This window comes from Euleptes europaea, chromosome 4 (genome assembly GCF_029931775.1).
Source record: "Euleptes europaea isolate rEulEur1 chromosome 4, rEulEur1.hap1, whole genome shotgun sequence".
Classification (NCBI taxonomy): Eukaryota; Metazoa; Chordata; class Lepidosauria; order Squamata; family Sphaerodactylidae; genus Euleptes; species Euleptes europaea.
In genome coordinates this window covers 116,526,232-116,546,616 of record NC_079315.1, presented here as the reverse complement: position 1 = coordinate 116,546,616, position 20,385 = coordinate 116,526,232, and the positions used below count along the sequence as shown (strand labels likewise).

At 46.4% G+C, this 20,385-nt stretch overlaps 1 protein-coding gene across 1 annotated transcript in view; it reads right to left on the bottom strand.

The window, feature by feature from the left end:
• The window catches only part of RIT2 (Ras like without CAAX 2), a 191,129-nt gene extending 172,874 nt beyond the window's left edge, over window positions 1-18,255 (bottom strand). Inside the window, exon 1 of the mRNA XM_056848687.1 lies at window positions 18,153-18,255. Within this exon, the coding sequence (XP_056704665.1) occupies window positions 18,153-18,255 (103 nt within the window). The remainder of the gene's footprint in view (window positions 1-18,152) is intronic.
• Window positions 18,256-20,385: the final 2,130 nt, after the last annotated feature.

The window sequence follows — 20,385 nt, the reverse complement described above, 5'->3', positions numbered from 1 at the left end:
AAATATCACCTCCCCCCCCAAAACGCCCCTTGATTTTAATTCAACCATTTCGTCCCATTACCCCTTCGGTTACAGCAGTTGCCGTATCGAGCTCTTTCATTAATGCTCATGTCCCTTTAAAAATCTTACAAATTGCTCGGGCTGTCGAGACCTCTCGCCTAATTCTCGATCACGTTTAGTGCAAATGTTAAAAAAAAGTGCTGTTAAGTAAGAACAAACTGGATCCGTGCAGTATTGTTTGTCGAGGCGGAGCAGGTGTAAGCCCTTTCCTTCCTCTCTCATAAATCAGAAACTCTGGGCCTTTAATAATATTTTGTTGCTCTCCTGTGACCCCGTTCAATTTGTCAGCATCTCTCCCCCCCTCCGTAGTCAGTTCCGAAGGGACAAGGCTTCACAGCACTTTCTCAACCACCCCGTTGGTATTTGACTTACAGAAACTACGCTATTAAATGTACACATGGGAGCTATAATTGAATCCCCCAAGCCTCTGGCATGCGGATTGCAGAAGCTGGCAAAATAATGAAAGACTTCTATGCTTGCCTCCCAGAGGCAGAAAGAATTCTGACCCGCAGTTCCATCCTGATTTGTTAATATAAGTGTTAATGCAAGAAATAAATAAATAAATAAATAAATAAATGCGTGTCTTTGAGCTTGCCAAGGCAACACTGAACAGTCACAAATAGAGGCTGTTTTTTCTCTGCGGATGGAAGAAGAAGAAGAAGAGGAGGAGGAGGAAGAGTTGGTTTTTATATACCAACTTTCTCTATCACTTAAGGAAGAATCAAACCAGCTTACAATCACCTTCCCTTCCCCTCCCCACAACAGACACCCTGTGAGGTAGGTGGGGCTGAGAAAGCTGTGACTAGCCCAAGGTCGCCCAGCTGGCTTCATGTGGAGGAGTAGGGAACAAATCCAGTTCTTCCTCTGCATACTGACTCTGGATGTCCTTGGTGGTCTCCCATCCAAATACTAACCAGGGCTGACCCTGCTTCGTTTCCAAGATCGGATGAGATCGGGCTAGCCTGGGTCATCCAGGTCAGGACCAACCTGTGTTAGTTGTACATTTTTTATCAAGGATAAACATTGTCATATTGATAGTTTCAGGAGTCCAGTAGTACCTGAAACACCAACAAGATTGCAAGTCAGAAGCAGAGGTGGTTTGCTATTGCCTTCCCCTGCAGTCTTCCTTGGTGGTCTCCCTTACAAGTACCAACCCTGCCTAGCTTCCCAGATCTGACGAAAACAGGCTATACCATGCTGCCTTCCCTCTGGAAATATCTCATACATCATACATCCACATGAGCGGCAAAGGCTAATCTGGTGAACTGTATTTTTTCCCCCACTCCTACAGACAAAGCCAGCTGTTTCACCTTGGGCTAGTCACAGCCCTCTTAGAGCTCTCTTAGTCCCACCTACCTCACAGGGTGTCTGTTGTGGGGAGAGGAAGGGAAGGTGATTGTAAGCCGGTTTGAGTCTCCCTTAAGTAGTAGAGAAAGTCAGCATATAAAAACCAACTCTTCTTCTTTTAAAGTATGAGGTCATAGCATGCATGTCAATGTACTGAAGGAAGTCACATCTGTGACAAATTGCTCCTACTCTAACCAGAGACTGGGCGGAGTAGAACTCAGCAAGCAAAGAGCCAAGAAAGGAATGGTGCTGCAGAAATTTCTCAGCAAAATCTGGGTCCCGTGTCTGTTCAAGCTGTATGCAACCACCATTGCCTGAATGTTCAAGGACTCGACAAACAAATGCCTCCCGCTGACAATGTCCATTTTCACTCACATAGAGGGCTTTGTACGATTGCGTTGATGAATTGTTCAGTGTTCAATAGGAGCAGAGCTTTGAGTGGTTTTTCATCAGGATTGTTGATGGCATTCAGCATCTCGGCTGTCTAGGAATCCATCGTTGTGACATGCTCACAGAGTTGACTGGAAAGGCAGGATGATGTAGGCCCCAGGGACACCAGGGACAGAGCATGCAGCATGAAAGATCAACAACATTTGAGTATGAGTGCCACGTGATGTAGTGGTTAAGAGCAATGGACTCTAATCCGGAGAACCGGGTTTGATTCCATACTCCTCCACATGAGCTGCGGATTCTAATCTGCTGAGCTGGGTTGGTTTTCTTGCTCCTCCACATGCAGCCTGCTGGGTGACCTTGGGCCAGTCACAGTTCTCTCCAAACTCTCTCAGCCCCACCTACCTCACAAGGTGTCTATTGTGGGGAGAGGAAGGGAAGGAGATTGTAAGCTGGTTTGATTCTCCTTGGCGCAGAGTGGTAAGCTGCAGTACTGCAGTCCAAGCTCTGCTCATGACCTGAGTTCGATCCCAATGGAGGTCGGTTTCAGGTAGCCGGCTCAAGGTTGACTCAGCCTTCCATCCTTCCGAGGTCAGTAAAATGAGTACCCAGCTGGCTGGGGGTCAAGTGTAGATGATTGGGGAAGGCAATGGCAAACCACCCTGTAAACAGTCTACTTAGTAAAACCTGGGATGGGATGTCACCCCATGGGTCAGAAATGGAAGCCATGGCCCTCAGTTTGCAAGACCTGAGCAAGGCTGTTAATGATAGGACATTTTGGAGGTCATTCAATCATAGGGTCACTGTTAAGTCAGAAGTGACTTGACCGCACTTAACACCCACAGGGGGCTGTGAAGGACACATTGTTTACTGTGTGTGTAAAGTGCCGTCAAGTCGCAGCTGAGTTATGGCAACCCCTTTTGGGGGGTTTTCATGGCATGAGACTAACAGAGGTGGCTTGCCAGTGCCTTCCTCTGCACAGCAACCCTGGTATTCCTTGGTGGTTTCCCATCCAAATACTAACCAGGGCTGACCCTGCTTAGCTTCTGAGATCTGACGAGATCAGACTAGCCTGGGCCATCCAGGTCAGTTTACCTTACCAGCACTCAAATTGCTGAGGCAATTGCAGAGTTAATCAATCTCCTGGAGCCAGTCTTGGCAATCCATTTGAGGTGGTCCTAAAAGATTTGACCCCCACAAAAAGCTTCCTGTCTTCTGTGCCTCCCTTCTCTCCCTTTTTGCCCCTGCTTATGTAGAGTGCTTTCCTTTTCTTTTCAACTCAACGCTTGGTGTAGCCCTCTTGGCTAATTGCTGCAAAGCGTTGAGCGGAGTGCAGTGTAATTAGTTATAGTTATTAGCATAATTAGCGTCCCTCAATGAAAGCCTGAAATGCATGGCCTTTTAAATATATTTTGTTTATTGCTTGTTTGTGGCTCAATAAAGGAGGTAAGTAAAAAAAAAAAAAGGAGGCAGTTGGTTCGCGTTACGCGGAGCAAAGGGGACGTTTTGGTGCCAAGACAGCTGTTCCGTGGCAGATGTGTGATCTTTTCTCTCGCCTTCCTGCCAAAACTCCCCTCTGGGTTCTGTATGGCTTCCCTTTGTTGTGCGGAATTGTCGAATCGGAACAGGCTGTGAGTCCAGCAATGCGTCTACACACAGTGAGGTGCAGCACATGCATTGATCAATGCCTGCAATCCCAATCACAGCATGCCCCAAAACACGACATTGCAGTGTCATAAGACGCTTGCAGAGTTAACTGCTCCAGATCCCAAACTTTTAAAAAGATGTATAAAAGGGGAAAAAATATGAGCATAGGATCCAAATGCAAAGAAAAAAATACGGGAATATTATACAGTAACACTCTCCACACATACTCACACTGCATCTTTTTGCGTTTATTTATGTCCTATTTTTCTCCTAAATTGGGATTCAATGAGGCTTAGAACATCATTCTCCCCTCTTCCAGTCTCTCACAAGAACAACCCTGTGAGTAGGGTTGCCAACCTCCAGGTCACAGCTGGAGATTTCCTGCTATGACAACTGATCTCCCGCCGATAGAGATCAGTTCACCTGGAGAAAATGGCTGCTTTGGCAATTGGACTCTATGGCATCAAAACCCCTCCCCTCCACAAACCCCGCCCTTCTCAGGCTCCACCCCCAAAACCTCCCGCCAGTGGTGAAGAGGGACCTGTCAACCCTACCTGTGAGGTAGGCCAAGCCAAAAGTTTGTAACGGGCCCAAGGTCACACAGCAAGTTTCCATGATAGAAGTGAAGAATTGAACCCAGATCTTCCAAGATTCTAGTCCGACATTCTGTCCACAGTACCACGTCAGCTCACTGCAATATGTGCAATTGTAGACTTTATAAAATGGTACAATGGGAGACTGGAGTGGGAAACAAGCTTTGCTTAGGAAGAAGACAAAGTGTTAGTTTTTATATTCCACTTTTCCTTTTCCTTTTCGGAGTCTCAAAGTGGCTTACAATCACCTTCCTTCCCCTCTCCACAGCAGACACCCTATGAGGTAAGAACATAAGGAAAGCCATGCTGGATGCCAGGCCCATCAAGTCCAGCAGTCTGTTCCCACAGTGGCCAACCAGGTGCCCCTAGGAAGCCCACAAACAAGACAACTGCAGCAGCACCGTCCTGTAAGTGGGTCTGTGAGATTTCTGAGATAATGGTTACTAGCCCAAGGTCAGCTCTGAATAAAAATCAAAGTTAGGTTAAAATAATAAAAAAGTTGATGGTTCTGGGAGGAATGATTTGAAGAAGAGGAGGAAAGATCTGCCTCTCCAGCCTGATCTCTGTGTCCCTGCCTTCAAATACAAGGTTTTGCTAGGGGGGCCAGGACCTCCCTGGCCACTGGTGGAGGATTGAGGGGGGGAGTAAAGTTGCCAGATCCAGGTTGGGAAACTCCTTGAAATTTAAGGATGGAGCTTGGGGAGGACAGGGATTTCAGTGGGGCACAAGGTCATATAGTTAGGGTTGCCAGCTCTAGGTTGAGAAATACCTGGAGATTTTGGGGGTGGAGCCTGAGGAGAGCAGGGTTTGGAGAGGGGAGGGACTTCACTGGCATGGACTCCAATTGCCAAAGAGGCCATTTTCTCCAGGAAAACGGATTATCACTTGGAGATCAGTTGTAATGGCGAGAGATCGCTAGCCACCACCTGAAGGTTGGCAAACCTACATACAGTCCACCCTCCAAACCATCCATTTTCTCCATGTGATCACTGTAGTCTGGAGATGAGCTGTAACTCAGGGGATCCCCAGGTCCCACTTGGAGTAGGGTTCCCAGGTCCCCCTTCGCCACTGGCAGAAGGTTTTTGGGGTGGAGCCTGAGGAGGGCGGGGTTTGGGGAAGGGAGGGATGCCATAGAGTCCAATTGCCAAAACGACCATTTTCTCCAGGTGAACAGATCTCTATCGGCTGGAGATCAGTTGTAATAGCTGGAGATCTCCAGCCATTACCTGGAGGTTATTATTGAAAACAACAAAACCTTTGCTGAAACTATGAAATTGCTATACAAAATAACAGCACGCTGGCTCCAAGAAATAATTATGTATTACTGTTCACACCAATCTTTACTCACAAAATATATCCCCTAAACTGTCTAACTACCTACATAATCTTACAACTATGAATTACAACACACAAACAGAAACAGAACATAGAATTTCCACAAGTAGGCTGTATAAGAATCCAACACGTATACAGGAGAACACTAGTCCCAGCCAGCATAAAAAGAATACAGTTCAACAGGTAGAGTTGGTCTTTGACGTGAGACTCAGAACCCGTGGTGGTCAATTATAAGCTTTGTAACAGGCATTCTGCAGGCTGATGAAGCATCTGAAACATGATTATATCTGGATTTCACGTCTCTTGCTTGGAATTTATTTGATGCACGGCTGGAATTTGCGTGGAGCCAACAATCAGTCATATTCGATGATGAATGGAGGCAGCAACTTGTCCTGCTTCTGTGGACTTTGAATGACCAACTCTACCTGTTGAACCAATTACCTGGAGGTTGCCAACCCTAATTTGGAGGCTGGCATCCCTTGATGTGTCTTACAGGATTGCCAACCTCTAGGTGGGTCCTGGAGATGTCCTGGAATTACAAGTCATCTCCAGACTCCAAAAATCAGTTTCCCTAGAGAAAATGACTACTTTGAAAGGTGGACTCTTTGGCATTATAGCCCTCTGAAGTTCCTCTTCTCAAGGGTTGCCAGCTTTGCCTCCTTCTACCCTTGCTTCTCCCCACCCCTGCACTTCAGGTGCTACTTTAGAAGCATCGAAGGCAGCAGGTGCAGCGTTCGAAATGATCCGCTGCACAGAATCAAGTCAATCAGTTCGAAGAAGAGAGGCAGAGAGGAGTGCTTTCAAAAATATCTTCACCCAGCTGTGAAGCATTTCTAAGGACTCCTTTGGAGAAGGTTTCTGTGAAGGAAAAGCACCCTGCTTTCCTTCTATGAAACACTGGTTCAGGCTTCAGGCCTAGTATTCTCTGATATTAACCTTTGGAGCATTAAAGATTGAGGGGCCTGGAATAACAAGCCGGCTTCTCACAAATCACAGTGGAATGTACTTTCGTTTTTAGAAGTACGCCTTAAAGGTCTCGGGGTTGGAGATAAACAGCTGCCCTGACTTTACAGCCATTGGGGGCAGCACCAACGATTTATCTCCTTGACAACAAATGGGCCATAAACGTTATCTCTGAGTTGGAGTCTTCCCAGGTGCCTCGCGTGACTGAGAGATGACCTGACAAATTAATTCAGGGCTAATTGAGATTCTCGCCATTTTATTGGCTAAGATGGCCATAGGCCGCTAAGATGGAGGGAATAAAATGAGCCCTGTTTGGACTTAGAAGCATGGAGGTTTTGGGATGCGCGGGCGCATCCTGGAATCTTTCATCATCTTTTGCTTTGTCCCATAGAACGAATCTATGCTTGACTGAGGAGACCAGCATGCTGACACCCAGATGCTAATTCTTGGACTGTGGTAACTCTTTTGCATATCCAAAAGCTTTGCCAATTTGCCTGATTGCCTAAACCTAAGCCAATTGCCTTTCTGATGAAATGTGTAGTTAGATTATTGAAGCTTTCTTGTTTTGTATGCTAACCTGCCTCACGTTTGTCTTTCTGTAACGAGCACAAACTTTTGAATAAACTTCTAGTTTATTATATTTGATGTGTCTAGTGGTTTCTGTGGTTTTCCCAAGCCTGAATCCTAGTGCATAGATTGGCTTTGCTCATGCTATCTTTTGTGTAAACCTTTTGGACAGTGTGAACCACTCTGACCAAGTCTTAGCCTGGCAGAGGAAACTCACCTGTATTTGGAGCTTGGCAAGGGTTGCTCTGAGCCCTTTGCCTGGAGGCTCAACCTTTTGACTCAGAGCTGGTGGCAGCGACCCGTTCAGCTCAAGGCGGAAGCCGGGAGTTGAACGTTTTGTTTTGCAGATTACCCCAAACCTAAACAAAGTGAGCCCAGCTGGTGGAGACCGGTTGGCGCTCTCTTTGACATGGTGGCAGCGGTGGGATTCGAACTGGGAACCCAGAGATTGCTTTATACCTATTTTGTGCTGAGGATTACAGTGTGAGGTGGCTAGCGAGTGTTTGTTATTTTGTGAGGTGTGAGTTAGGAATTTGGCAATGGCGACAGGTAGGCTGTCTTTTGAAAACCAGAATGAGAGCAGCCTAACGACGGTTGACCAGACTGGTCTTTTGGACACTTCCTACCGGATGGGGGAAGAGGGGGGGGAAAGCCAGCAGAAACCTCCCCTACAGCTACAGTACATTCCCATGTGTCCATCGAGTCTGGCCTATGCTTCTTCTGTAAGAAGAAAGGGCACAAAAGACAGGACTGCCCGGCATTAAAGGAGAGGGAGAAGAAAAAATCAAACCCCCCCACTCCTGCTCCAAGAGTGCGGCTTGTGACTACAACTCAGCAGCCTGCAGCTGAAAATTGGGAAGAGGAAATCAGCATAACTGAGGGTGAGCCAGCGGCGGCAGTTTCAACTCCTCCAGCCGGAATGCAGACAGCCGGGAGGGAGCCGAGAGAAGCAGCCCCAGCCCAGCCTGATGCAAGCCTGCAGCCTGTGAGGATGGCCTTCATCGACCCGAGGCAACCCTGCTGGTCCAATATGACTTTTAGCTGCGAACTTCAGGTGAATCATAAAAAAGTGTTAGGGCTAAGAGACACCGGTTCAGAAATAAGTAGTATAAATGAGAATTTGTTAGAACCGGGACAGTTGAAAGAGGGACAACAAATGTGGGTGACCCCTTATGCCAGTGATCCAATTTCAATGAGGGTTGCTTTTGTAAAAATTGCTTATAAAGATGTGAATGAGGTTATGCCTGTCTTAGTCCACTCAAACAATTGTGGGCATCAGTGTCTTGTGGGAAATGATGTAGCCTATAAGCAATATTTGATTGATAAAATGAATTTTGAAAAGGAGGAAGAGGGGGAAGGGGAAATTCCATTACCTGTCTTGATTGCTAAGCCTCTCTTGCCAGAGAGCAGCCCTACGAATTCCTCCCCTTCAGATGTAAATGAGCCTGAGAGTGAGGAAAGGGGACCAGGAGAGCCTTTGCCTCTCACAATAGAAAATGTTAGCTTTGCAAATGAGCAGCAACAAGATGAGACTCTTGAAAGGTGCCGAGAACAGGCCCAGACAGAGCCAAGGGCCTCTGGAGACAGAAGGGTACGCTTTTATTTTGAAAATGAGTTGCTCTATAGAGAATTTCATCCCAAGGACTTAGCTCCTGAATGTGCCCCTAGAAAACAGTTGGTTGTGCCAAAATCTCAGAGAGGCAGTGTGCTTCAGATGGCACATGAGTGTGCTTTTAGTGGGCATTTTGGAGTGAAAAGGACTTTGGAGAAGATCTCCAGACAGTTCTATTGGCCGGATGTGTATGAGGATGTTAAAAATTATGTGAGAACTTGTGATGTGTGCCAGAGGGTGGGGTATGAGCGAGATCATGCAAGGTACCCCCTGCAACCCTCTGCCATAGAGGGAGAGCCTTTTGCAAAATGGGGAATTGATCTGGTAGGGCCCTTTCCGACCCCCACCAGAACTGGGAAGAAATATATACTGACCATGATTGATTTTTGTACCCACTTTTGTGAAGCCATTCCCCTTGCTAGTATCTCAGCTCCTAGCATTACTAAAGCTTTATTAACCCTTGTGTGCTCCTTTGGGATTCCTAAGACCATAGCCAGCGATCTTGGGGGTAGTTTCCTGTCCAACCTGGTACAACAGGTGTTCAAGTTGGCTAACATAGAACACCGAGTCAGCGTCGCGTATTGTCACTGGTCAAATGGTCTGATAGAGAAATTGAATAAAACAATTGGGACCATGCTGAAAAAATACGCTGTGACTCATCCAGCTGACTGGGATCAGAATTTGCTGTTTCTTGTGTGTGCATACCGTGATACGATTCAGGAAAGCCTGGGGTTTTCCCCAAATGAATTGGCTTTGGGCAGATCTGTACGCAGCCCCCTGAACTTGTTAAAACAACAGTGGGAAGGGACCCTGGAGGTTGGGCCCAGATCTGTGTGTGAATACATGACTAAGCTGAAGGAAACTCTGAGTGGTGTGTGGAAAATAGCCCAGCAGAACATGAAGAAGGCTCAAACAGTACAGAAAAAATACTATGATAAAAAAGCTGTGGTCCGAGAATTTGAGGCTGGGGATAAAGTGTTGATTCTCAGGCATATCAGGCCTAATAAGCAAACTCTGGCCTGGTTAGGACCTGGTGAAGTTCTGAGGAGGGAAAATGAAGTGAATTATTTGGTATCTTGCCCCCAGGAACACCCCAAGCCTCGCCTCTATCATGTGAACACCCTTAAGAGGTACCATGAGCGAGCTCCTGGCATGTTTGCAGTAAAAGCAGAGCTGGAGGAACAGCCATTTGATCTGCTTTCAGACTGCCAGCAACCTGGAGGGTTGAGTGAACTAATGTTGAGTCCTGCTCTGAGTGTTTCACAGGCTGAACAATTGTATGGTGTCTTGAGCAAGTTTGAAACAACTTTTTCTAGTTTACCGGGAAAGACCAGCATGGCTAAACATGCAATTGATACTGGAACTGCAGCTCCAATAGCTGTACATCCCTATAGAGTGTCACCTCAGCAAGGGAAAGCCATTGCAGAGGAAGTAAAAGCTATGCTGGAGATGGGGGTGATTAGGCCAAGTAATTCCCCCTGGTGTTCCCCTGTGGTGTTGGTGAATAAACCTGATGGTTCTATTAGATTTTGTGTAGACTATAGGAAGCTGAATGCTGTGACAGTGGCAGACCATTTCCCAATGCCACGGATAGATGACTTGATTGAAAGATTGGGGCGGGCCCAGTATGTCAGCTGTATAGATTTGACCAAAGGGTACTGGCAGATCCCTGTGGAGCCCGAGTCCATTCAGAAAACTGCTTTCTCTACTCCTATGGGACTCTATGAGTTTGTTACTCTCCCTTTTGGTCTTCGAAATGCCCCGGAGACCTTTCAAAGGTTAATTAATTCCCTGTTAAATGGTCTTAATGAGTTCTCCTGTGCGTACCTAGATGATGTGGCGATCCATAGTGACAGTTGGGAAGAACATTTGGTTCATTTGGAAAAGGTGTTGGAGAGACTGAAGTCTGCAGGCCTAACTGTGAAAGCCCCAAAGTGTCAATTTGGGCTAGGATCTGTTCAATACTTGGGCTATGTCGTTGGCAAGGGCCTAATTCAGCCTTTAGAGGCCAAGGTGCAAAGTATCCAAGAGTGGCCTAGGCCCAAAACCAAACGGCAATTGCAGGCCTTCCTAGGCCTTATAGGATTTTATAGGAGATTTATAGCCCACTTCTCTACCCTGGCCACTCCGCTGACGGAGTTATGCAGAAAAAGACAACCCATTAGGCTCGTTTGGACTGAGGAGTGTCAAACAGCATTTGCTGCGTTAAAGCAGGCTCTTTTGCAATCACAGGTGCTAATTGCCCCTGATCCTAATGAACAGTTTGTAGTCCAGACGGATGCGTCTGATTTTGGCCTTGGAGCTGCCCTGCTTCAGAAGGATCCTCAGGGAGAACTGAGGCCTGTGGTATTTTTGAGCAAAAAGTTGCTGCCACGAGAAAGGAACCTGGCAGTAATTGAACGGGAGTGTTTAGCTATTTTTTGGGCCTTAAATAAGTTGAGACCTTACCTATGGGGACAGCAATTTGAATTGCAAACAGATCACTCACCCTTATGCTGGTTGGATAAAGTTAAAAATACCAACCAAAAACTTTTGAGGTGGAGCCTTGCTTTGCAAGATTTTGATTTTAAAATAGTTCACATCAAAGGGAGGGACAACAAGGTTGCTGATCACCTCTCTCGAGCTTATGTGGACTCTGATTTGATTTAAGCTGTTTTAACCCTGTTTTCTCTTCTGTATTTGTGTAGTTGTTTGGATATATAGCCATTTTTGCACAATGCTGCTAGTAAAACCTAATCTACCTCATATATGTTTAGTTTCTGTATTAAACTGTGTAGGTTGTTGTGTGGTTTTAATTGACTATGGTAGATTAGTTTTATGGTAAGATAAAAATAAGCAAACCGCGTATTTTCATCTCCCCGAAGGGAAGGATGTGAAGGAAAAGCACCCTGCTTTCCTTCTATGAAACACTGGTTCAGGCTTCAGGCCTAGTATTCTCTGATATTAACCTTTGGAGCATTAAAGATTGAGGGGCCTGGAATAACAAGCCGGCTTCTCACAAATCACAGTGGAATGTACTTTCGTTTTTAGAAGTACGCCTTAAAGGTCTCGGGGTTGGAGATAAACAGCTGCCCTGACTTTACAGCCATTGGGGGCAGCACCAACGATTTATCTCCTTGACAACAAATGGGCCATAAACGTTATCTCTGAGTTGGAGTCTTCCCAGGTGCCTCGCGTGACTGAGAGATGACCTGACAAATTAATTCAGGGCTAATTGAGATTCTCGCCATTTTATTGGCTAAGATGGCCATAGGCCGCTAAGATGGAGGGAATAAAATGAGCCCTGTTTGGACTTAGAAGCATGGAGGTTTTGGGATGCGCGGGCGCATCCTGGAATCTTTCATCATCTTTTGCTTTGTCCCATAGAACGAATCTATGCTTGACTGAGGAGACCAGCATGCTGACACCCAGATGCTAATTCTTGGACTGTGGTAACTCTTTTGCATATCCAAAAGCTTTGCCAATTTGCCTGATTGCCTAAACCTAAGCCAATTGCCTTTCTGATGAAATGTGTAGTTAGATTATTGAAGCTTTCTTGTTTTGTATGCTAACCTGCCTCACGTTTGTCTTTCTGTAACGAGCACAAACTTTTGAATAAACTTCTAGTTTATTATATTTGATGTGTCTAGTGGTTTCTGTGGTTTTCCCAAGCCTGAATCCTAGTGCATAGATTGGCTTTGCTCATGCTATCTTTTGTGTAAACCTTTTGGACAGTGTGAACCACTCTGACCAAGTCTTAGCCTGGCAGAGGAAACTCACCTGTATTTGGAGCTTGGCAAGGGTTGCTCTGAGCCCTTTGCCTGGAGGCTCAACCTTTTGACTCAGAGCTGGTGGCAGCGACCCGTTCAGCTCAAGGCGGAAGCCGGGAGTTGAACGTTTTGTTTTGCAGATTACCCCAAACCTAAACAAAGTGAGCCCAGCTGGTGGAGACCGGTTGGCGCTCTCTTTGACAGTTTCCACCACTCAAGTGCTACCATTGAAGAAAGTTCCGCTGTACATTGATGATAATGTTGCTTGAATTAGTAAAAAAAAAAAAAAAACACCTGGGCACGAAGCAGAGTTTGGGCTCTTTTTCATTGAATTCATTTGGGCATGGCTTTTGCTTTTTAGAAGAAGCCCGGCTGCTTTTATTTTATTTTTACACAGAGGCTGTAGTTCAGTGGTAGAGCATCTGCTCGGGATGCGTAAGGTCCCAGGTTCAATCCCCGGCATCTCCAGTTGAAAGGATCAGGTAGTAGGCGATGTGAAAGACCACTCTGCCTGAGATATAGGGTTGCCAGGTCCCTCTCCGCCATCAGCAAGAGGTTTTTTGGGTGGAGCCTGAGGAGACGAGGGACTTCAATGCCATAGAGTCCAATTACCAAAGCGGCCATTTTCTCCAGGGAACTGATCTCTATCGGCTGGAGATCAGTTGTAATAGCAGGAGACCTCCAGCAAGTACCTGGAGGTTAGTGACCAAAGTTATGGCTAGTGCTGACAAAAATGGACGTACTACAAAGAGCAGCACTAAAAACTGAACACATGATTATACAAAAGTCAATATTGAATTTGTTATATGATTTTTATAGTTGTATTGAACAATGTTGCTATTGTGATATTAACTAATAAATTACGATAAATACAATAAATACAAGGCTTTTTTCAATTACAAACAATGCACCAATAATACATGGGATACCACGATGACAGCACCAAAGTCCAGATGTAAAGGACTGTTAAGGCAAAGTTTGCCTATGCCAAATGTTCAAACAGTCAATAAAGTGCACCGAATATGCCACTGGATTCCAAGAGATGGGGTTCCGGTATTCCACCCACTTCACCCATACAGGCTTCATCAATCAGGAAATCCTTGTGTGGCTGTTAGACAAACGCCTATTCAAGCCATAAGGAGTGTGCCTCTCTCCTTTAGATGGATGACATGCAGGTGGGGCTGAGAGAGCTGTGAGTAGCCCAAGGTCACCCAGCTGGCTTCAAGTGGAGGAGTGGGGAAACCAAGCCGGTTCACCAGATTAGCCTCCGCCACTCATGTGGAGGAGTGGGGAATCCCTCCAAACCACTGCTCTTAACCACTACACAACACTGGCTCCCATTCTGATCAATTTTTGGGGGGATTATCCCATTCTGACCCAGGTTGCTCCTGTCATGGGATGAAACTGCATGTCTCTTGCCCATTTTCTGTTGCCGCGCCCCTAGACACATTGGGTTCCCATCTGAAGAAGTGATCTGTGGCTCACAAAAGCTCATCCCCTAGTTTCAGAAAAGAAGAAAAAATCTTACAAGATGCCGGGCCGGCGGACTTTCTTGGGGAAACATCAAGAAGGTGATAGGCTGAAGGTAGGGTTGCCAACCTCCAGATAGTGCCTGGAGATCTCCCAATATTACAACTGATCTCCAGCTGATAGAAAATGGCCGCTGTGGCAATTGGACTCCATGGCATTGAAGTGCCTCCCCTCTCCAATCCCCACCCTCCTCAGGCTCTGCTCCCAAATCTCCAGGTATTTCCCAACCTGGAGTTGTCAAGCCTAGCTGAAGGCCATAACTGCTACACAGGGACATTCGGGAAGCGACGGACCATTAAATACACGGGTCCAAAGTAGGGGTGCCAGCCTCCATGTGGGGACTGGGGATCCCCTGGAATTACAGCTCATCTCCAGACTACAGAGATCAGTTCCCCTGGAGAAACTGGATGTTCAGAAGAGTGGACTCTATCACATTGTACCCCACTGAGGTCCCTGCCCTCCCCAGGCACCACTCCCAAAGCTCCAGTTCCCCAACCTGGAGCTAGCAACCCTACCCCTTATCCCCTGTCAGTGGCCAAAGGGGGATCTAGGAATCCTAGACCAAAGCCATATCAGAGTTAAAAGGTCAAAACATAAGAATGTAACAAAAGCTCTGCTGGATCAGACCAAGGTCCATCAAGTCAAGCACTCTGTTTACACAGTGGCCAACCAGGTGCCTCTAGGAAGCCCACAAACTAGGCGACTGCAGCAGCACCATCCTGCCTGTGTACCACCGCACCTAATATATTTGGCATGCTCCTCTGATCCTGGAGAAAATAGGTATGCATCATGACTAGTATCCATTTTTACTAGTAGCCATGAATACACCTCTCCTCCATGAACTTGTCCACTCCCCTCTTAAAACCTTCCAAGTTGGCAGCCATCACCACCTCCTGGGGCAGGGAGTTCCACAATTTAACTCTGTGTTGTGTGAAGAAATACTTCCTTTACCTGTTCTGAATCTCTCACCCTCCAGCTTCAGCAGATCACCCCATATATTCTAGTATTATGAGAGATGGAGAAAAGCTTCTCCCTGCCAACTCTCTCCAAACCATGCATAATTTTATAGGCCTCTATCATGTCTCCCCTTAACCACCTTCTTTCCAGGCTAAACAGCCCTAAGCATTTTAACCGCTCCTCATAGGGCAGTTGCTCTAGTCCCCAGTACCTTAATTTGAAATAAACTGGCAGCCAATGACACTGTTTTTTTTTGTTTTGTTTTTAAAGCAAGATGTTTGCCCAATACCCATGCCCTGTCAACAATCAGCGCATGATGATAGATATCCTCATTATGGAATTATGGAGTGCACCAAGTGATTAATGAGCATGCGGCATGTATCAAATCCGTATCCATTTTGTTTAAAATATGCAAAGCCCTACCTGACTCCCCATGTCAGGTAATAAAAATGAAATGATTTACTTTTTTTAAAAAAAATGGAAAATTAAAAGCAGCCAGGAAAAAAATAAAGGTTTATTCAGAAAACCCTACCCCAACCAAAGTCCTGACTAACTGCGATAGAGGCAAGTTGCTTCAATTGTCCTCTTAAAAAACACCAACTTACAACAGTGATGGAAAAACAGTAAAGAGGGTCAGGGCACCCACCCAAAAAGACTGTAACCAAGCAGTGGAGGAACAAACCTCTGCAGACGTTAGAACAACCAACTGATAAGAACATAACATAAGAACGTAAGGAAGGCCATGCTGGATCAGATCAAGGCCCATCAAGTTCAGCAGTCCGTTCAGCAGTGGCCAACCAGGTACCTCTAGAAAGCCCACAAACAGGACGACTGCGGCAGCAGCATCCTGCCTGTGTTCCACAGCACCTAATATAATAGGCATGCTCCTCTGATCCTGGAGAGAATAGGTATACATCATGATTATTATCCATTTTTACTAGTATCCATGAATATCCCTCTCCTCCATGAACATGTCCACTCCCCTCTTAAAGCCTTCAATGTTATAAGAACATAAGAAAAGCCATGCTGGATCAGACCAAGGTCCATCAAGTCCAGCAGTCTGTTCCCACGGTGGCCAACTAGGTGTCTCTAGGAAGCCCACAAACAAGACGGCTGCAGCAGCATTGTCCTGCCTGTGTTCCACAGCACCTAATATAGGCATGCTCTTTGGATACTGGATACTGTTGGGCAGAATGCCATTTCCACCAGGCTCACACCAAGAGAGACTTTCCTTCAGAACTGACATTGTGCATATATCCACAGAAAGTTGACATCAGTTTGGCTTGGGGATATTACTGACACAGCAAAACTAAGGAGTGAGCGTAACATTCAGGCAACCTTCGATGCCAAATTGCAACCCTAACAACAAACTCCCAATTTTCTTCCAACACCTCCATTGTGCAAAGTTAAGGATGGCAACAGTCTCTCTACAAATGTTGCTGATTTGTGTCTGAAGGCTACAATCATAGGGATGGTGCTCATGCGTTTTTAAATGTTTTTAATGTGTTTTTTTATCTTGAAGATGTTTTTTGTGCATCCTAATTGTAATAGCCTTTGGCCCTGCACAATAAATGCTACCTACCTACTTACAAATTTTACTAACTGTATCATAATTGTATCATAATTGTAGCTTCTGAATTTCCTGCGTATGTTTTGGCTCCATGACTCCTCAAAGGTAACTCCTCACAAGTCCTGAGATTTTTGTGCTTACCCAAGGAGATGATTCCTGGTGATAGAAGAAGAAGAAGAAGAAGAAGAAGAAGAAGAAGAAGAAGAAGAAGAAGAAGAAGGAGGAGGAGGAGGAGGAGGAGGAGGAGGAGGAGGAGGAGGAGGAGGAGGAGGAGGAGGAGGGTTGGTTTTCATGTGCCAACTTACTTTACTGCTTAAGGGAGACTCAAACCGGCTTACAATCACCTTCTCTTCCCCTCCCCACAATAGTCACCCCGTGAGGTAGGTGGAGCTGAGAGAGCTCTATCAGAACTGTAACTTGCACAAGGTCACCCAGCTGGCTTTGTGTGTAGGAGTAGGGAAACCAATCCAGGTCACCAGATTAGCCTCTGCCGCTCACGTGGAGGAGTGGGGGAATCAAACCCAGTTCTCCAGATCAGACTCCACCACTCCAAACCACTGCTCTTAACCACTACACCACACTGTCAACTAAGATATCCCCCCCCCAAAAAAAATGAATTTGCTGACAAAACTGTAATATATGGATTGTCCCCTGCCTTGAAACACCGGGAGATGCTTGCCAGATCTATAAAAATTAACCCCACATTTGTCTTCTCGTGTAGACAAGGCCGTTAAAACGAAAGAACGCTTCAGAGCACAAAATATGTGTGGCTTTCATTCAGCTGTTTGCTTAGTCCGAGAATTAATAGAGTGCGCTGGGCTTAGCAGATGTAATTATAAGCATGTTGTACAGACAGGTACATCATGCCGGCTGGCCAGCACCGAGACAGACTCTGCGTGCTCAGCAAAGTGGCTTGAAGATTAGAGGATGCAAAGTGTCAGTGAAGATAAATCAAAAGGTTACCATCTGGAGCAAAACACAAAAATACTGGACAGAAATCCCCTGCTCAGCGGCAGAGCACCCCGTTGTCTTTGAACCATCCTGTCTCTTCCTCTCTCATTCTCTCTCTCCAGGGTATTATAATATGTCAGATGTCATCAGCTGTTTTGCCGAGGCGGACTAGGAGACCCTCCGACATGCATCCTATAACTCAGGGGGCAGGAGGCAACTGGGTTACGAGGTGGGGTCTTATAGCAGGCAGTAAAAAAAGTCAGGGGGGAAAAGTTGAGAAAGTTCGCTGCAGGCATCCTTCTGGCTTTCTCGATGCCAGGATGACTTTTTTTTTTTAACCACTTTTGATGGGTCGCTTCCCTGCACACAGACAATCTTATGGAGAAAATATATGTGCCAAATTATCCAGAGCAAGCTGACTTCCCGGTAGGAAGCATAAATCAGTTCCAAGACATTCAAGCATCATGGGGGGAGGGTCCAATCCACAAGATTAGCTCAGGTCTGCGAAATAGTGGCCGAAAGGTATTCCTTCTGAGCAAGCCTGTTGGGCTAAACAGGAATTTGACAGCCAGGGGCTTGGGCAAAACTCACTCCCCCCTCAGACTTTTTTTGGGGGGAAAGATCCTCACTAGGGCTGTGCCCTTGAACAGCTTTATAAAGTAATTTCAAAACCTTTCAGTGTTGAAATTATTCCAACCCAGAGAAATGGATGAATCCAAATCATAATTTTGGAGTGAACAGATCAACTGAGTCATGGATTGGATTCTCTGCACAGATGCATTTTATCCTTAAACACCCCCACCTTGGTATATTCACCCAACTGTCACATACTTTAAAATCCAGCCATTTCTCCCCAAACCAGCCCCCTCCAAAAAACTTACCACTTTTCCCCACTCCACCTGATCCCAGCATGACCACTTTATACTCCCGGGAGCCTCCTGGAGAACCAGAGGAGGTGCCGGGGGTTTCGTGCTCCATCTCCATCTTCTTCTCGGGAGAGGGGGACCGGACCGGCAGGTCCTTGCTTCCCGACAACTCTGAAAAGCGACCGGGGAGGTCTCGAGGCAGAGAGGCATACGGTTTAGCCGCTTCGCTCACTTTGCCGTGGTGCTTGTGTTCACTGCGGAAGGTCTCATAGCAACCACTAGATGAGCTTCCAATAAAAATGCAGCTCCTCATCCCGCCCCCCCTTCTCTGTATCTTTCTTTCTCGCTGTCCTCTTTCTGGACACGCGGAGCTCTGTATTATTCACAGACCAAACACCTTTAGGGCTTTCTGTGGCTTGTGTCTACTGTCAATTATGCCAAGAGGACGGGACCCCCTGAAAGCACAGGCTCTCTGATCTGCTTTCACAATCAGATGGTTAATATAGAGGGAGGGAGGCTAGGAAAAGATGAGAGAATCTTGGCTTTACCTCTGATTTAGGGAAACCAGTGCCTGAAATGGTCCATGTTCTAGGACAGGGGTGTCAAACATAAGGCCCACAGGCCAGATCCACTCCCTTGAGAGCTCTTATCCAGCCCGCGAGCCAGCCGAGTCCGCCACCCCCAACCCCCACTCTCAGTCTGGGCTGGCGAGGCATTGCCATTTGCCCGGCCCGACCAAGTAGCATTGATGTCATATCCGGCCCTCGTAACAATTGAGTTTGACGTTCCTGTTCTAGGATATGGAAGAATCAGTGGAAGTAAACAAAACAAAACAAAACAAAAAACCCACCACAAGCAAATTCGCCAACTGGTAAATTCGGCAGTTGGTAAATTCGACAACTGGTTCACACAAATGTCTATTGCAAAGGGAACTAGCACATTAACGCTATATAATACTCTCGGATCCAGTCACTTAGGCCAGGGATTCCAGTAGACAGTGGAAGGCAGTAGATCCCCCTTTCCAGGGGCCAAGCATAGGGTTTCCAACAGGCCTGGAGGGGAAAAAAAGTGTTCTGTCCATTTGAGAGAGGCTTCATGTTCAACTACATAGTCATCGTCTGCCTTTATTGCATCAGTGAATAAGCCATGGCAACAACGGATCAATCGAAATAGGACCTCTCCCCCAAAAAATGTCCAAATGTTTTCATAGGAGAGGAAGCTTAATGTGTGGAAATGGGTAGCTGAAGATCTTTTTTAGGGTATGGAGGTAAAGAATGTAACCTGGTAAATAACATCCCATTTGTTCTTGTAGGTTATCCCGGTTGTGTAACCGTGGTCTTGGTATTTTCTTTCCTGATGTTTCGCCAGCAGCTGTGGCAGGCATCTTCAGAGGAGTAACACTGAAGGACACAGTGTTACTCCTCTGAAGATGCCTGCCACAGCTGCTGGCGAAACGTCAGGAAAGAAAATACCAAGACCACGGTTATACAGCCCGGATAACCTACAAGAACCAATGAACTCTGACCATGAAAGCCTTCGACAACATCCCATTTATTTATTTATTTTCTGGTTTCTTGCCCGCCCTCCCCGGCCGAGGCCAAGCTCAGGACGGGTCATAGAATCAGTGTTGGAAGGGACCACCAGGGTCATCTAGTCCAACCCCCTGCACAATGCAGGAAATTCACAACTACCTCCCCCCACGCCCCCCCCCCAGTGACCCATACTCCATGCCCAGAAAGATGGCCAAGATGCGCTCCCTCTCATCATCTGCTTAAGGTCATAGAATCAGCATTGCTGACAGATGGCCATCTAGCCTCTTCTTAAAAACCTTCCGGGAAGGGTCATTTAAAATGTATATCAGCCATAAAAATTTTAAAACAATAAAAAATAACATTTTAGCTAAAAACAGGCAAGTCTCAAGCTGGTGCTCCAATTCTACTGACTTGACCAAGTAGACAGGCAGGCAACCCCCTCAAATGGATTCCTACAAATAATACAGAAGGGGGGATGGGGAGGCCAGCAGACGTTCTATCCATGGCTGCCCTCAGCTATAGCTGCCCTCAGCTATAGGCCTGAAAGAATACCTCGGTCTTACAGGCCCTGCAGAACTCTTTAAGGTCCCGCAGGGCCCTGATGTCACCAGACAGAGCATTCCACCAGGCCTGAGCCAGGGCTAAAAAGGCCCTGTCTCTTGTTGAGGACAGCAACAAATTCGTAGGGCTGGAGACCACCAGTAGATTATTATCAG